The 17,029-nt window shown below is 41.5% G+C and overlaps 1 protein-coding gene across 1 annotated transcript in view; it reads right to left on the reverse strand.

The window, feature by feature from the left end:
- Positions 1-15,819, reverse strand: part of SSR1 (signal sequence receptor subunit 1) — a 22,788-nt gene extending 6,969 nt beyond the window's left edge. The window contains exons 1-7 of the mRNA XM_007101234.4: positions 15,641-15,819; positions 12,816-12,928; positions 9,368-9,455; positions 7,817-8,079; positions 5,821-5,897; positions 4,970-5,048; positions 3,017-3,110 (exon numbers count right to left, since the gene is read on the reverse strand). Coding sequence (XP_007101296.1) covers positions 3,017-3,110; positions 4,970-5,048; positions 5,821-5,897; positions 7,817-8,079; positions 9,368-9,455; positions 12,816-12,928; positions 15,641-15,719 — 793 coding nt within the window. The 5' untranslated portion in view covers positions 15,720-15,819. The remainder of the gene's footprint in view (positions 1-3,016; positions 3,111-4,969; positions 5,049-5,820; positions 5,898-7,816; positions 8,080-9,367; positions 9,456-12,815; positions 12,929-15,640) is intronic.
- Between the last annotated feature and the right edge of the window lie 1,210 nt (positions 15,820-17,029).

Here is a 17,029-nt window from a genome sequence, read left to right on the forward strand (position 1 = left end):
GGGCCCAGCCGCTCCGCGGCATGTGGGACCTTCCCGGACCGGGGCACGGACCCGTATCCCCTGCATCGGCAGGCGGACTCTCAACCACTGTGCCACCAGGGAAGCCCCCCTTCTATGCTCTTACTAAAGCACCTACCAGACTGCACTTGCATTTCAACATAGAAAGACAAGTCAATTTATAAACCTGGAAAGAACTTGAACAGCCAATTCACAGGAAAAGAAATACTAAGTAGCCAATAAATATGCATAAAGAAGCCAAACCTCATTCTTAACTGTAAATGAAAAATGAGATACCATTTTGTAACATACTGGCAGATTAAAACATTTTATTATACTTATCACTTGAGAATGATTAGTAAGAGGGGAGGAGAAACAGGCAATATTATACATTACTGAGAACATAAATTGGCACCACCTTTCGGGAAGGAAATGGAACACTTTCCATAAAAATTAAAATGTGCATAATCTTAGACCTAGCTATTCTACTTTTAAGAAATTATTCTGGGGACTTCCCTGGTGGCGCAGTGGTTAAGAATCCGCCTGCCAGTGCGGGGGACACGGTTTCCAGCCGTGGTCCAGGAAGATCCCACATGCCGCGGAGCAACTAAGCCCATGGGCCGTAACTACTGAGCCTGCGCTCTAGAGCCCGCGAGGCACAACTACTGAAGCCCCCTATGCTCTTACTAAAGCACCTACCAGACTGCACTTGCATTTCAACATAGAAAAACAAGTCAATTTATAAACCTGGAAAGAACTTGAACAGCCAATTCACAGGAAAAGAAATACTAAGTAGCCAATAAATATGCATAAAGAAGCCAAACCTCATTCTTAACTGTAAATGAAAAATGAGATACCATTTTGTAACATACTGGCAGATTAAAACATTTTATTATACTTATCACTTGAGAATGATTAGTAAGAGGGGAGGAGAAACAGGCAATATTATACATTACTGAGAACATAAATTGGCACCACCTTTCGGGAAGGAAATGGAACACTTTCCATAAAAATTAAAATGTGCATAATCTTAGACCTAGCTATTCTACTTTTAAGAAATTATTCTGGGGACTTCCCTGGTGGCGCAGTGGTTAAGAATCCGCCTGCCAGTGCGGGGGACACGGTTTCCAGCCGTGGTCCAGGAAGATCCCACATGCCGCGGAGCAACTAAGCCCATGGGCCGTAACTACTGAGCCTGCGCTCTAGAGCCCGCGAGGCACAACTACTGAAGCCCACGCGCCTAGAGCCCGTGCCCCGCAACAAGAGAAGCCACCGCAATGAGAAGCCCGCACACTGCAATGAAGAGTAGCCCCCCGCTCGCCACAACTAGCCACAACTAGAGAAAGCCCATGCACAGCAACGAAGACCCAACACAGCCAAAAATAATTAATTAAAAAAAAATTATCCCGGGTAGGAGAGTGGGCAAAATAGTAGGGGGTCAAAAGGTACAAACTTCTAGTTATAAGTCACAAATATTTAATATACAACATGGTGATTATAGTTGACAACCTGCATTGTATATCTGAAAGTTGCTAAGAGAATAGATCTTAAGGGTTCTCATTGCAAGAAAAATAAAATTTGTAACTGTGTGGGATGGTGTTGACTAAATGATGTGGCGATCATTTCACATTTTATACAAATATCAAATCATTATGTTGTACATGCAAAACATATGTCAATTACATCTTAATTTTTTAAATTAGCCTGTAATTTTATATATTAAGAATATTCATTAGAGTATTAATTTTAAGAGCAAAAAACTGGAAATAACAAACATCCTTCAATATAAAACAGGCTTAATCCTGACACATTTATATAAAAGAATTGTAAAAGAATATTATGTAGTTATTAAAAAGAATAAGGTAAATATATAAGTAATTATCAAAAAAAGACATCCAAGGCACAAGAACTCAGGTTGTAGAACTGTGTGCCACATGATGCCATCTGTGTAAACACACACACAGACACAATAGACATATGAGCTGGTACTCATATAGAAAACACTTAGAGTAACACATAAGTACCAATTATTTATGGAAAATGGGACTAGTGGAGCCAGGAGGTTACCTCTGAACTTTTTTTTTCTCCCCCGCCCCACCAACCAAAAAAAGGGCAGGACCTCCTGGTGGCACAGTGGTTAAGAATGCACCTGCCAATGCAGGGGACATGGGTTTAAGCCCTGGTCCGGGAAGATCCCACATGCCGCGGAGCAACTAAGCCCCTGGGGCACAACTACTGAGCCCGTGTGCCACAACTACTGAAGCCCGTGCGCCTAGAGCCCGTGCTCCGCAACAGGAGAAGCCACCGCAAGGAGAAGCCCGCACACCGCAATGAAGAGTAGCCCCCGCTTGCCGCAACTAGAGAAAGCCCACGCGCAGCAGTGAAGACCCAACGCAGCCAAAAATACATAAATAAATTTTTTAAAGTTGTTTAAAAAAAAGCAATGAAGCCATACTGCTTTTATGGTAAATGTTTTTAAAAAGTCCAATTACAACTGGAGAAAAAAGAAATCTACATTCTTCTATAAAGATTAATATTTAACCAACTGTACATATAATAACTGAAATATACGCTAGGTAAACTATCAGGCAGTATTGTAGGTTATTCTTTCAAAAATTAGTGGGTAGTTGGCAGTTTTTCTAATAAATATGGTGATAGAAAACTGTTCCCTTATTCAGTAAACTTACTGTAAAGTATTCACAAACTATACGATAGCTCCCACCACCACCACCACATCAAACACCATTAAAAAGATGAATTGCCTCACCTCTCCTACTCTGCACTGAAGCAATAGGAAAGAAGAGAGACGGGAAAAAGGTTAGGAATATAGAGAAGTCACACATTTGTATACAAACTGCAGATGTGGTAGCATTTCTAAATTAAAGCATAAACGCAGTGCACAGAATAACAATGTGATGCATTCATTGCTCATCATATTAGATTCGTACAAGCCATGAAAAGATGAGTGTTGACCAAACATTTTTTGCCAAATCCCAGGCGAGTCTGTAAGTGTACTTACTGATCTGATTCAAAGTTTCCTGAGGAATCCAGCTCATGTCAACATCACTCTGACTCGAGGTCCCCGTCTCTACCTTCTGTATGGGTCTCTTGCGCTAAGACAACGTAAAAACATTATTGTAAAGGAGTACCATTATATTATTTACTATAATTTTAACAAGCTACCCGCTTAAATATATTAATAGAGAAACATGTTCTCTTCTAGTCCTAAACCATATTCCTCAAACATTTTTTTAACGAGACGGGAAAATCATGTCTACACCAATTATAAAGAATAAGGAATAAATCTGCACAATTACTTATTTTCAGTCTTTAACGACCTTTTCCTCTGCTATAAAGCTTCATATATATGTTATTATACAAATGGTAGACCAAGTAAGAACTTCTACTTTTACAATGATTTTCTTTCATTTTGGGAATCAAATTTTAAACAATAAACTTATTTCCACATTAAACAGAAGTTGGGATAATAACTGAAATGTTGCATGCAGGCAGATCCCTGCATTATTAGCTAAATACACTTAAAACAGCTGGCATAAATAAAACAAAACAAAAACATATAATCCCATTTAAGCTAACAACCTCAAACTTTGTTCCTTGAGTATTTGTAGCAAAACCGCTAGAAAGTAAGAAAGTGATTCAATTCCACTCTTTGGTCCTATTCTTTAAAAAAACAAAACAGAACAAAACAAAAAAACCCACCTAATTATTTACATAAGAAACAGAATATTAATTTTACAGTCCAAAAACTGGACTCTGACTACAGAGCTAACTGAAAAACTGGCTTATACCTAATACATACACTTAGAGCAAAAATGCTATTATGACAACAAGGTAAAGAAAGTTATGAAAATTAACATTCAAGCACTAAGTATTTTTCTTTTAAAAAATAAGGATTTATTAATAACATTTACTGCTAATTTGACATAGATTTGAATGCCTGACTTACTGCTTAATAAATAAAGATTAACCAAAATGTCTAGCAATTGTTTAGGGTCTAGTTCATAGCAGTGTATTTGACAGAAATCCTGTTGTATACTGACAGGAACAGTATGTGTTATTTTGTTTGGGGTTGGTTGTTTTTTTGGGCGGGGTAGGGGAGAAGAGGGACATGAGGATACAGTGGCAGAATTAGCCACCATGTTCAGAGACAGGAAACCATGATTACACCAGGTGCTTCAATTTTGCCACTCTACTACTCTAACACGAAACAGAATTCTGACTTAAATACAGCCAAATTCATTCATTCTTTTTCAAATCAAGACTCATTTAATTGCTAATCAGAAGTCAGCCCTATAGGCAAGAGTATTAAAGCAAATATATAAAAGCTGCATTACTTACAGATAAAGTACATATACATGAAAGAGTATGATAAACAGAAGAAAGAAATTTAATGTCTGAGTTTTAGGAACAAAAATTCTAGAATATAGAGTTATGTAACAGTGAGAAGGTAAATATCATCCTGGAGAATGCAGACAAAGGACACCAACTGCACGTGGCAGTAGAGTCTAAACAGATCCAAATCATACACCCAAGGTCTCCTCTTCAGGCTTTATTTATTTTTATTGTTATCATTATTTTTTTAAAATAGGTCTTCATTGGAGTGCAACCGCTTCACAATAGCGTGCTAGTTTCTGCTGCACAGCAAAGCGAACCAGCTACATGCATACACAGCCCCCACCCCCCGGGCCCCCCACCCTCCAGGTCATCGCAAAGCACGGAGCCCATCTCCCTGGGCTACGCTGACGCCCCCCACCAGCCAACCACCCTGCGCTCGGTAGCGTATATATGTCCGTGACACTCTCACTTCGTTCAGGCTTTATTTTTAAAAAGTACAACAAACCTGTAATCTACAAACCCACAGTGAGAGCAAGAAGCCACAAATAACTAGACTGTACTCAGTACTGTAACCACTTTTGAAGTATGGCTATAAGAGCTGTTTATCTGTATTTACCTTTCTAGATTCTAGGAGTTGATGAAGGCCAACCACCACCAAAAGCCCAAGACCAGCAAGGAACATATACATAAAGATTCTGATATAAAAGAAGAAAATATAAACTGGCTTTAGTTCATAAGAAATACCACAGCTAATTAAAACTATAATTGTGCTTTAACTCCTAAGAGGTATGAGTTAATTACAACGATAATTCTAACAAAATATAATCTTTCCAAATAATTTGTGGGGAAAAGGAACAAAATATTTTAAATTCAACGTAGATCCAGGTAACAGTTTTATAAATTTACCTTTAACAACAGTCAGTCCCCACCCCCAAAAAAGGCATATGATCTACAATGAATTACTTCATAATTTGTTATAGTCAAAGCTCAGTTAAAACAGCTGCATTAGGTGCTGTCTTCCTCAAATATTAGACTTTGCACAATTTCATTTAGAAGTTACTTTTAGTGAATTATGTAAGTATACAGTGAAAAATGATCCATCATTCGCAAAGGACACATTTTGCAGGATAAAATCTTCTGGTTTATGTTTTCAACAGTAATTTTGGAGGCATGAGACTTAGATGAGGCTGCTGACCAGCTTAAGAGGACGGGGTGGAAAACAATTTAAAGACGGGAAGAACCAAGAGCAAACTATCTTTTTCTAAAACAATTTTTTGTTAGCTTTTAACTCTCTTTCCTAACTTGGTATTAATAGTTGTAAGAATCATCTAAAGTATGAATTTAAGTAGTCAGGGTTTCACCCAATTGACACCTAATCTTTCACCATTAAAAACTACAGTGACGGAAGCAAGCCTCCCAAGTCCTACCTTCTGAGACCAAGACCTACACACTGCGACTTTCACTTACGTTTCTCCATCTAGTCCATCTTCTCTCTCAATAACTGTAACTGTTTGATTGAAGACAGCATCTTGGAAAACATTGCCCTGTTAAAAAAATAAATCACAAAAATCTGAAATGTGTTCAAAGAATGAAAGCTTACAAGGTTTCTTAAAACTGTTACCCTACAGATACCCTACCGATACCACACCGCTTTCTCATCGCTTAGAAGGTCAGTAAGACTCAACAGCGTCGTACTTCAGCGCACCAATTCAATGTCAGGGACTCAACGTTATGACGTTACTTTCTCCTCAAAAATAAAGAAGGCCTCCAGCTTTGCTAAAGCCGTCCCCACTTTCTTTGACGGGGATGGGAGGTGTGAGAAACCAGGAAAGTAAAGTAAAAACAGGATAACTTGCAGAAAGAAACAGAGCCCACGGAACACTCTTCAGCTAGAAGCCCTGGCTTCTGTTGTAGGTAATCCTCCAAACGAGAAAGAAAGAGCATGAACATGTACAGCAGGAGCTCCCGAAGAACATCATTTTAAGAACTAGACTTGAACAAAAGTCAAATTCATGTTCTAAATTGACAATGGATTGGAAATTAGTTTATATTAAATGGGTTAATGACTTTCAGTATCAAAATCTTTTTCTGTGGTGGTCTCCAAATAATTCTGTCAGCTCAACACAATTTCAGTTTTCAAAACATGAGAATCACTGGGACAACACACAGCTGTGTGCAGTGTTTTGTGTGAGGCATCGAGGTAGTACTTTTTCAAAACTGTCACTGCTTATTGCTGAACTGTGATGATTTAAGTCTTATTCCAAGATGTTTCAATTAGCATTCCTCTAGTGACAATTCCAAGATGAAACAAACATTCAAAATGGAACTGAAGCTACATATATGCTTGTTGGACTAAGTTTAATTCTGCTTGAAAACTTGATGAAATACACAGTCCTTCAAGCTACTAAACTATAAAGTCGAGGAGGCTCAATACATTGTTTTGAAAATAAGGGTGGGGACTTCCCTGGCGGTCCAGTGGGTGGGACTCGGCGCTCTCACTGCAGGGGCCTGGGTTCAACCCCTGGTCGGGGAACTAAGATCCCGCAAGAAGTGCAGAATGCACCCCCACCCCCGAAAAAAAAAGAAAAGAAAAAAGATGAGAACTCTTTCCACTAAGTAGTTTTAAAAAAAGACACAAAAGGAAAACTTAACTGTAGCATGAGAAATTTAACTCAGATGTAAATATGTTGATACTGGGGTGATGAAAAGTTTGATTAAGCTTCCAAGAGAGGATGAAATTTCCTTCTCAGAAAACTTTTTCGAAAGGGAGTGGTTTAGATGTGCTTTCTATCTGAAGGAGGACGTGATAGTTGGCATCTAGAGGTCAACTCCCAGCAGTAAAATTCTAGTGGGCTTCTCTCATTCATTCACTGGATATATGTATACTATAGAAAGATAGTAAAATATCCTAAGAAAGACAGCAGAGCTTATATTAGGCTATTTGTTTCTCATAGACCATAAGCCTTACTAACATCCTAAAAATAATTTGGTTACATTTTCTCTCTGAGTGCATAAAATGACAGAAAAATAGTCCTTAAAACTTACCAACAGAAGCAGTAAAATGGGCAAAATGCAAGCAACAAAAGGAGGCACAAAAATTACTTAATATATATTAACATCTGAAGAAGTAGCAGATTCCACTGTGCGGCTTACTGTTCCTTTTCCTTTTAAGATCCAGCTGGAGTCACTTTCACTTTCCTACCCCTACACTTACTTGTCTCTAGTATGTATCACTTATCATGCTGTGATGCTGTCTGTCTACAACCATCTGCCCCGCTGGATTACAGACTTGAAGACAGAGGTGTACAATTTATCTTTGCGTCCCTGCTGCCTATCAGTTTCAACCACAAAATAGGCACCTGAATGAATAAATATAAGAATATTCATTAAACAATGTCAACTGTCCTCATCCATTCTTAACTTAAAAAAAAAAAGAAGAAGAAGAAGGTTTAGAGGGCCTTACGTTCAAATCTTTGTAGTTCAGATTGATGACCAGACCAAAGGGCCGCCCTCCCATGGGCTCCGCGGGAATGAAGGAGTACTCAAAAGTCGCCTGTCTCTGGGGCGGCACTACAGTGTTCAGAGGAAGCGCCGTGAAATTCTGGATATAAAACTGGTAGTCCTGAGGATAACGGAAGGAGGCATCTAGAGATTCAACGACAAAATCCTCTGTACCCTTGTTTGTAAAGCCTACCAGGAACTTCACAATGTTATTTGCTGGAAAATCTGAGAAACAAAAAAAGAGACAGGAAGATTAGAAAACATTCAAAGGTTACAAAATAAGCAGACATTACAAATGGATTCTGGCACCCTTTCCGGCTATGTATGGATTTGGTTTCAGAACCCTTTTCAGTAGAGCACTCCAGCCATCCACTAACTAGCAACTTGGAGTTCGTGTGTAAGCCGAAACCCTTATTCCCATGGCAGCATTCCAACTTAAGGGTTGAACGGGGCACCTCAATTTCAGACCAGATCACTTCCAAGTGATATGTCTAAGAAGGAATTGTATACTTTCAGGAGTCAGATTATCTTGCAGTGGGGTTACATGTCTTGGTGAAGTCACCTTCACCTCCAACTCAGTATCTGCAATCTGTGCAGATAATGGAGAGAAAAATGACAGAAAGGTAAAGTCTAAGAGGTTCACCTGAAAACTGTAATATCTATTAAAACATTAAAAAAAAAATCAATCAGGAAATCCTTATTTGCAGTTAGTCAAAATGCAAACGAATGTGACCCAAGGAGGCAGCTACAAAAATAAACGGGAAAAACCAACAACAACAACCACCTCTCAAATTATACTTTCTGTAGGCAAAGAGCCAGAATGTACGTGGGAATAAAACAGAAAGCTTGAGAAGACCAAGAAAATGAATAACCTCAAATAATAAGTCTTCAATAATTATCCTGTGGTCTACAGAGCTGCTTCATCCAGTAAGCACAGGTTCTGGGGTAGGACAGATCTGGGTCTGAATCCTGTCTTCAGAATCTGTTTACTAACTGAGTAACCCTATTCAAATCGTAACCTCTCTAAACCTCAGTTCAACAACAATAACTCTTCTCTTAGGGTTCCTATTAGGATTGAATAATACACGCAAAATATTGAAAACAGTGCCTGCCACATAGTTCTCAACAAATATAAGCCATTAGTTAATTTTCTTCTAATGCAACATAGGCTCTAATCAAGGCCTAACTGTAAAGATTTAATATTTCACTAATGTTTACACTCAAAATATGAATGTTATTTTACTGTGGCAGTCTGAAAAAAGTTTAAAAACAATATCTTTCAAAGGGACATTTGATTTCTAGTTAAAATGGATAGTATTTATTTTTTCCCCATAGTTGAAATGCTACCTTACAGATACGGGTATTCATACATGTAAGTGGGTTTTTTCCCAAAATTTGTCTACACTATACTTGTAAAATAAAGACCTTAATCATTATTAATGCTTCCCCAAAAAGTGAGCTAGCCATTTAAAAAATTCCTGTATTTGAATTACAACCAACATTCCCCTCTCACCTTCTCCTTTCACAAACAGGATGGTTGTATCTGCACTTGGTGAAGCTTCAGGTTCACCAGATACATCTTCTTCCTCTTTATCTTCAGCCTAAGAAAAACGTTAAAGCAGATTACTATGGGGGAAAAACAACATCATTTAAGAATAATGACTTGGGCTTCCCTGGTGGGGCAGTGGTTGAAAGTCCGCCTGCCGATGCAGGGGACACGGGTTAGTGCCGCGGTCCGGGAGGATCCCACGTGCCGCGGAGTGGCTGGGCCCGTGAGCCATGGCCGCTGAGCCTGCGCGTCCGGAGCCTGTGCTCCGCAGCTGGAGAGGTCACAACAGTGAGAGGCCCGCGTACCGAAAAAAAAAAAGAATAATGACTCCACTAGATTTGGGACAATATACACATTGCTTCTCCAAGGCTGTGTTGGGATTGGTAGTGGAATGAACTTCATTGTAACTCATCAGTGAAAATAAAACATCAAGAGCAGTGCATCTCCCAGAGTGATGTGCATGCTGATCCCCTGGGGATTCTGCAGCTATGGCTCAGGGACAGGGTGAAGCCTGAAATTCTGTATGTATCTGAAACGCCTATGCCAGGAAATGCCCATGAAGCTGGTACTTAGATCACACTTTGAACTGCAACGTTCTAGAGTGTGGGTTGGTAAATTTTCTGTAAAGTTTGAAAGAAGTTTACAAACAGTTATTTTTCAAAGGGACATTTAGTTTCTAGTTAAAATGGGTAGTACTTACTTTTCCCCTTAGTTTAAATGCCAGGAATACTACCTTCCGGGAAAAGAAGTCTCATACACACTCCTCGTGCCACCCCTCCCCCACAAAGGGCGAACGGAAGGAGACTCCAAAGGAGGCGCTGGCCTGAGGACGCAGGTAGCAAGTGCCTTCCACTTTGGGGACCACGAGGTCCCTGCTGCAACTCTGCAACTGCGGGGGCAGCACAAAAGCAGCCAGGGACAACACGGGGCGGGGCAGAGCTGGCTGTCCCACACCCACATTCTGCCGAGCCATGCTAGGGCCTGGTTATTGGTCTTTCCATCCCAATTAAGAACTGCCCTGTAAGAAGTCATCACAAAACTGGGAAGAAATGTTTTTTTTTAAAAAAACGTGACCAGGGAAATACTGGGGTGGAGATGTCCTGAAACTCAAACTTGCACAACTTGGTTGGTACATTTACTATTAATCATTGAACTGTATGCTTTAAATGAGCAAGTATCATGATAGGTACATCATATTTCAATAAAATTGTTTAAAAATGTCAACAAATTTTAACTAAAAATTTTAAACCCCAGTGCAGCAATTCTCCAGGCATCAATGGGAATTACAGATACTCATATATTTGAAGTGTCCAGGCCCTTAATAAATCGAGATGCTTAAGGGCACCACTGTTTACTGGCATTTAACTTTTCATTCATGTAAATACCCTCTCTCTCCCAATACAGACCTCCCAAGAGCAAAGCCTGTCTTACATTTTAAAAATTCTCCACAACTACCTCATATGCTTAAGGCACTCAAAACATTTCTTCAGTGACTGTTGTACCATTCGTTCAATTGTATTATAAGTTATATTTTAAGTATCTTTAATGATACCTTCATTTACTAAGACTTAGTGAATTTCTACTTTTGGGAAAAAGAGACCCACAAGTAGGAAAAGAGACCAGAAACAGAAAGGTAGGAACCATAAGCTGTCAAATAAAGAGAAAAGGATATACTTGAGAAACAAGAGAAATCATCCCTAAGATTTGATTAACAGGTTGTGTAATAAAAAGAAATGAAAGCAACAAGGTAAAAGCTTGAAGCACTGGAGCCTTATCAAAACAGAATTAATTTATGGAAGTAAGATGGATGGTAAATGCTGAATTCCATTTTGGACAGATAAAATTTGAGGTGCTTATGGAACATCCAGATGTGCTATCCCACAAAGAGCTGGAAACAGAGGAATGGAGCTGGGTAAGGTAGGTGGCTAGAAACGAGATCTGGAAGTCATCAATGTAAGGCGGTGGCTGTGAAAACCACAGGTGTCATCAGCATTAAGGGAGTGAGCAGGGGGAGAGAAGGTGTGGAGACCAGGCAGCAGCCGCTGGACAGAGAAAACCGACAGGGGCGCCACAGAGGTCAACCACAGAGGTCAACGAGCGGACTCCAGGAAGGGGCACTCAGGAAATGCTAAAGAGGTCAAACGGGAGGAATGGACAACAGGCCAGGAATTTGGCAGTTAGGTCACTGGTGACTTAGCAAGAACAGTTTTACTAGATACATGGGACCAGACCAACCACTGTTAGAGAACAAATGTGAAATGAGCAGGAGAGTGGTACAATTTCCTCTCTCAAGAACTGTGCTGGTAAAGAGAAAAGAAAACGTATAGCAACTTCAGGTGGAGGAACACAAAGTGGAGGATGTGAGCACACCTGTAGCTTAACAGAATTAAGTCACCGAGAAGGATCAATGCTTAAAGTTACAGAAAGAAAGAGGATAATAAACAAGATCTCACAAGACCAGATGGGGAGAAGGTGGCAGGGCCGGCCTTAGAAGACAGTAAAGACAACTCACGGTTAAAGGAGAGATGTAGAAAAGATGAGTGAATAATATATTCAGAAGTAGAATGTAGAAAATTTGACAGAGTCCACACTTGATGACCTTCACCTTCTGACATCAAAGACAATACTGTTGCTAAGACTTCACAGAGGACTGATTTTGGAGTTTAAAAGTGGTTAAAAACCAATTCTATGTAGGATAAATTACAGTAGTCTAAGAGAGAAAATAAAATTAGCTGGAAGCATGCCACAATGATCTTGATTCTAGCCCAATATTCTTACCGTCATACTATAATTTTATAGTAAAAGTTTCAGCATTAGACAGCTTCTAAAAGATCTTCTCTAAGCCCTCCTTCTAAGCGGAATCTTCACAGAACATATTTTATATATTGTTTACTGTCAGATCCTCAACCCCTGCCACCAAAATGCATACACACTGTCCCAAGAACATAAACTCCATGAGAGCAGAGAGAATCTCTGGTTTCTTCACCAGGGGAATCCAAAACAGTGCCTGGCACATAGCAGGAACTCAATAAATACTTGCTTATTGAGTGAAGGAAAGAAAGAAGAAAGAGGAAACTGACCCAGAAAAATAAGTTGCCCAAGACCAGAAAGCTAAGTAGTATGTATCCCAAACCCAACAACAAATGGTCCAGTGGTCCTACTATGTTACCCTCATAGACTCATGTTCATATCACCTTGAACTGTTCTTTGTTTCGCGTCTCCCTCCTTGTGCCAGAAAATACTTACGGATCATCCTCAATGACTGGCCCCATTCTCCCAAATTCAATCCACTTTGATCCCAGTAACAAACCTCTAAAAGCAAGAATTTTAATACCAAATTTGTCTATATAAGGGCTAAATACATATAGCTAAATACACTATATATATGTATTAAATCAAATATAGCACTAACCAAATCTGTGGGTTCATCTTCTTCCACTTCTGCTTCATCATCTTCATCTTCAATTACAGAATCTTCCACCGTTTCTTCATCTTCTGTAAGATCTTGAGCCGCTGCCAATGAGCCTAACAATAAAATAAAGAACAAGCAGTTAACCTTTACCCTGGAATACCAATGTTTCTAAATCTCAGGTATAAAGGCAACGAAAATTTTCCCTCGGAATAACTCAATCTCCCAGCTCACTCGAGTGATGCCAAATTACAGAGTATCTAAGAATATTCACATGATTTTATCTTACTGCTAGTCTTACCAACTGCACATTAATTTTAGTGGGAAATGCTGTTTAATTTTAAAAAGCAGCTGGAAAAATGAACTGCTAAAACTAAAGACGCTTTAAAGCCCAAATAAAGAAATTCAAGCAACTCTGTTAAGCATATTAAAGAAAGTAAGTTTGTTTTAAAAGTAAGAAACTCCAGGGCTTCCCTGGTGGCGCAGTGGTTGCGCGTCCGCCTGCCGATGCAGGGGAACCGGGTTCGCGCCCCGGTCCGGGAGGATCTCACGTGCCGCGGAGCGGCTGGGCCCGTGAGCCATGGCCGCTGGGCCTGCGCGTCCGGAGCCTGTGCTCTGCAACGGGAGAGGCCACAGCAGAGGAAGGCCCGCAAACCACAAAAAAAAACAAAACAAACAAAAAATAAATAAATAAAAGTAAGAAACTCCAGAATTTAATCTATCATTAACCACATAAAACAAACCAAAAAAATCCAGGTCTAAAGGAAAATAGCCATCTAAATATCTAGGCAAGAAATCCTGTTATTAGAGTTGACTACAGCTCAAAACTCTTAGTCCTCGATAGCATGTAATTCCAAGGAACAAATATCTGTATGACATCCATAGTAAAAACTAACTCTCATGAAACACATTTGGTTTAGTAAAAACTATATTGGTAATTTCAAGTTTGAGAGCTGAGAAAGCATGCATTTATTTTTGCATACGACTTCAAACATCTTTTAAGATACTTTTTATTTCCCCTACACTTAACATCATAGTGAAAGTAAGCATAACTATAATGCCAAGAAACTATACATCATAATTTTATAGGCAAAAGTACATGTCACATTAAATCTATTTCAGGCAAGACCTTCAAAAGAAATTTCAAAGTTCTAGTGACTCTTCCAACATTTCTCAGAAAGAATGATGATGTGGCAATTAAGTAGAGGGAAAAAAAATATGGGAAAGGAAGCACGTGCACATGCTGTAATACCCAGGAGAAACAGTATATACTAAGGGGACTGCATTTTAAGTCTTTCCCACTTCCTTGAGTTCTTACTGCCCGTTAAGACTTATGCCAAATATTAAAGAACAATGAATCACACTTTATGAACTGAAAATCAGCTTCTACTCCTTGCTGAACAGACTAAACAGTGTATTCATAATTTACAAATCATTTTGTAATGATTTGTAAGAATACCTACAACTGACATAATAAAGTTGTACTTAAGTTAAATTTCAAGACTTCTCAATATATACAATGGCTTTCACCCTACATTTATAAAACAATGTTTTAATGCTAACCAGTAACAATTTTGTGCCTAAGAAAAACTAACACTTTTACATTGGAAAAATTAAGAGAAAACATCTTTTGAAAGACAGGCCATTCTGCACAAAACAAAGATACCCAGTTAGATACTGATGTTTCTTAAGAAAAGAAAGCCTGAAAAAATATACTTTAGATTCTAGACAAGTACGATTACCAAATTTTCTTAAAGAAAATGAAAACATCGACCAGCAAGCAACTCCTAAAGGAAAAGCATTCCTATTTAAACCTGCAAATGAATTAACGGTTTTGGTTAATTCTCCCACTTGGTTTTCTATCCGTTAAATAGAAGTCAGTCAGTTCACTTTTCTTTGCAAAAGAACTCGTGGATACCTGTCACTATCGTTCATTTTGCCACACAGCTTGCTTAAAGTTACAGAATAAAAGGAACTCTAGCGATCATTTAGTCAGACTGAATTCCACAGGAGAAAATGGAAGTTCACAATAGAACCAGGGTAAGAAGCCAAGTTTCCACATTTCTGACGTCCTGCTACCTATTCTCACACCAGGTTAACTGTTGGAATAAACCTAGATAAAACACGTACAGCTCGAAGGATACTACATTTTTTTCAGGACAATGCGATGCTTCCACAAAACAAAACGGGAAAAATAATTACAAAAAAAGGAGGGCAAGAGGAGGGCTCAAGTACCGGACGCATATGCCCGGGGATCCTTCAGCCCGCCTGCGAGCAAGGCTGGACAGGCGGGTGAGGATGGGGAGTTCTGGGGAAATCAAGACACCTGGGAGCACAGAGGGATGCGCTGATAATCGGGGAGAGGACCAGCAGCACGGCTCAGAGTTCAAGCTAGCAGAAAACAAGGCATTCAGCAAATGAATGGAGGACTCCTGGCGTGGACGCTAAAGACACGTCAGCCCAGCGCCGAGGGGCGGGGACGGGGTGGAGCTGCGGCCGCTGGAGCGCCAGGGGCCGCCGCGGGCTCGGGCACAGCCTGCCCGCCGCCCCTCGTCCCTCGCTCCGGCTGAGGCTGCAGGCGCGAGCCCGAGCCGCCCGCCGCCCCCAAGCAAGCTCGCCGGCAGCGCCCAGCGCTCACGTGCAGGAGACGGGGGCCAGGCAGGCTCTGGCGCGCGGGGGGCCGCCCTGCGAGCCGGGGGTCGGGGGCCGCGGAGAGAGGCCGGCGAGGGGGACGCCGGACCCAGGAGCCGCCGCCGCCTCCAGCTTCAAACCTGCGGTCGCAGCGTCTCCCACCCACCCGCCCGAGCCCCGCCACCCACTCCCCTCACCTCCAGGGTGGCCTCGGAGCAAGAGAGTGGCGGGTAACACCAGCAGGAAAAGCAGCAGCAGGCGGGGGAGGGACTTCATAGCGCGGCCGCTCCGGCGTCCGGTTCCCGTCCGCAAGGGTTCTCGGCGGCTCCGGCTGTAATGGCGTTACTCTTCATCCGGGCTCCGGGCGGGGAGGGGTGGGGCACGTACCACGCACGGCCTTCGCCACGCCCCCTCCCCTGGCCGAGAAACGCCGCCAACGTGGCTGCTGGACTCGGAGCCTGGGGAAGCGGGGGCGGCCCCGGGAGTCACGTGGCCGGTTGCTAGGGCCTCTGAGATTCCCGCGAGAGTCCGCATCCCGTTACACTCGCGGGCTGGTGACCTGCGGTTTGCCGCTCGCCCCGCGCTCCATCCCTCCCTTCCAATTAATTAGCGTCGTTGGTGGTTACTTTACTTGAATGACGATCCGCCGGGTGACCGGCGCAATAAATTCTTGGTGTAATTTTAAATAGTGGTCTTATAAGGAGCATGAACTGCCAGTGTGTGGCACTGAAAAGCAAGCATATGTTTTGGAATATATATAACAGTTAAAACAAACCCCAAAGCATAAAAAATATACAGTGGAAACTCTTGTCCCCCCTCTGCAGACACTCACCCACAGTTAAACAGTGACAGTTCTTCTTACCTGACATTCCAGAGCTATAAGTCACCCAGAACAGGGCCTGGAATAGAGTAAGCATTTAGGAAACACATAATGGGGGCGGGCAGTGGCTGGACACTTTCCTTCTCATCTAGTGTGCACTTTGGGTTGCTGCCAGTAATCTGGTATGTCATGCAATTAAACAATGTGAATTCCAGGTACTGTTGCGCTAGACCAGTGTGAGCTGTCATACGAATGATGAACCAAATAAGCTTAACACATGGTGTGCTTACTATTGCCAATTCCTGTCATTTAATCTCTGAAAATCCTTATGAGCTGGGTATTATTTACTGGGAAGAAAACTGAGACACAGAAAGTTTTGTAACTTCCCCAAGGCTTAAAACCTAGTCAATGACAGATGCAAGATTTGAACCTGGCAGTCTGATTGCAGACTGCGTGCTCTACTGGCCTAGGACCTCTGCTGCTCTACTCCTGCACTGGCTCTGCTCAAGGCCTCCTTGCCCTGGGGCCCCTGGAAAGGCAGCTTGTGGCTGCTGCAGGCACCATCTAATTCTGTCTGCTAAACCTGACAGTGCTGGGCTGAACCAACTCAGCTCCTCTCCACCAGTGCCGCCGCCACTGCTGCTCCTAAGGGATCTGGCAGAAGGGGAGGGGCTCCCTGAGAAGGCTCCTCCCACTTAGCTGCTGCCTCCACGCTTGCGCAAGGCTACCAAAGCTGCCACTCTGTGAAAGACATCACGACTGCGCA

This window comes from Physeter macrocephalus, chromosome 18 (genome assembly GCF_002837175.3).
Source record: "Physeter macrocephalus isolate SW-GA chromosome 18, ASM283717v5, whole genome shotgun sequence".
Taxonomy (NCBI): Eukaryota; Metazoa; Chordata; class Mammalia; order Artiodactyla; family Physeteridae; genus Physeter; species Physeter macrocephalus.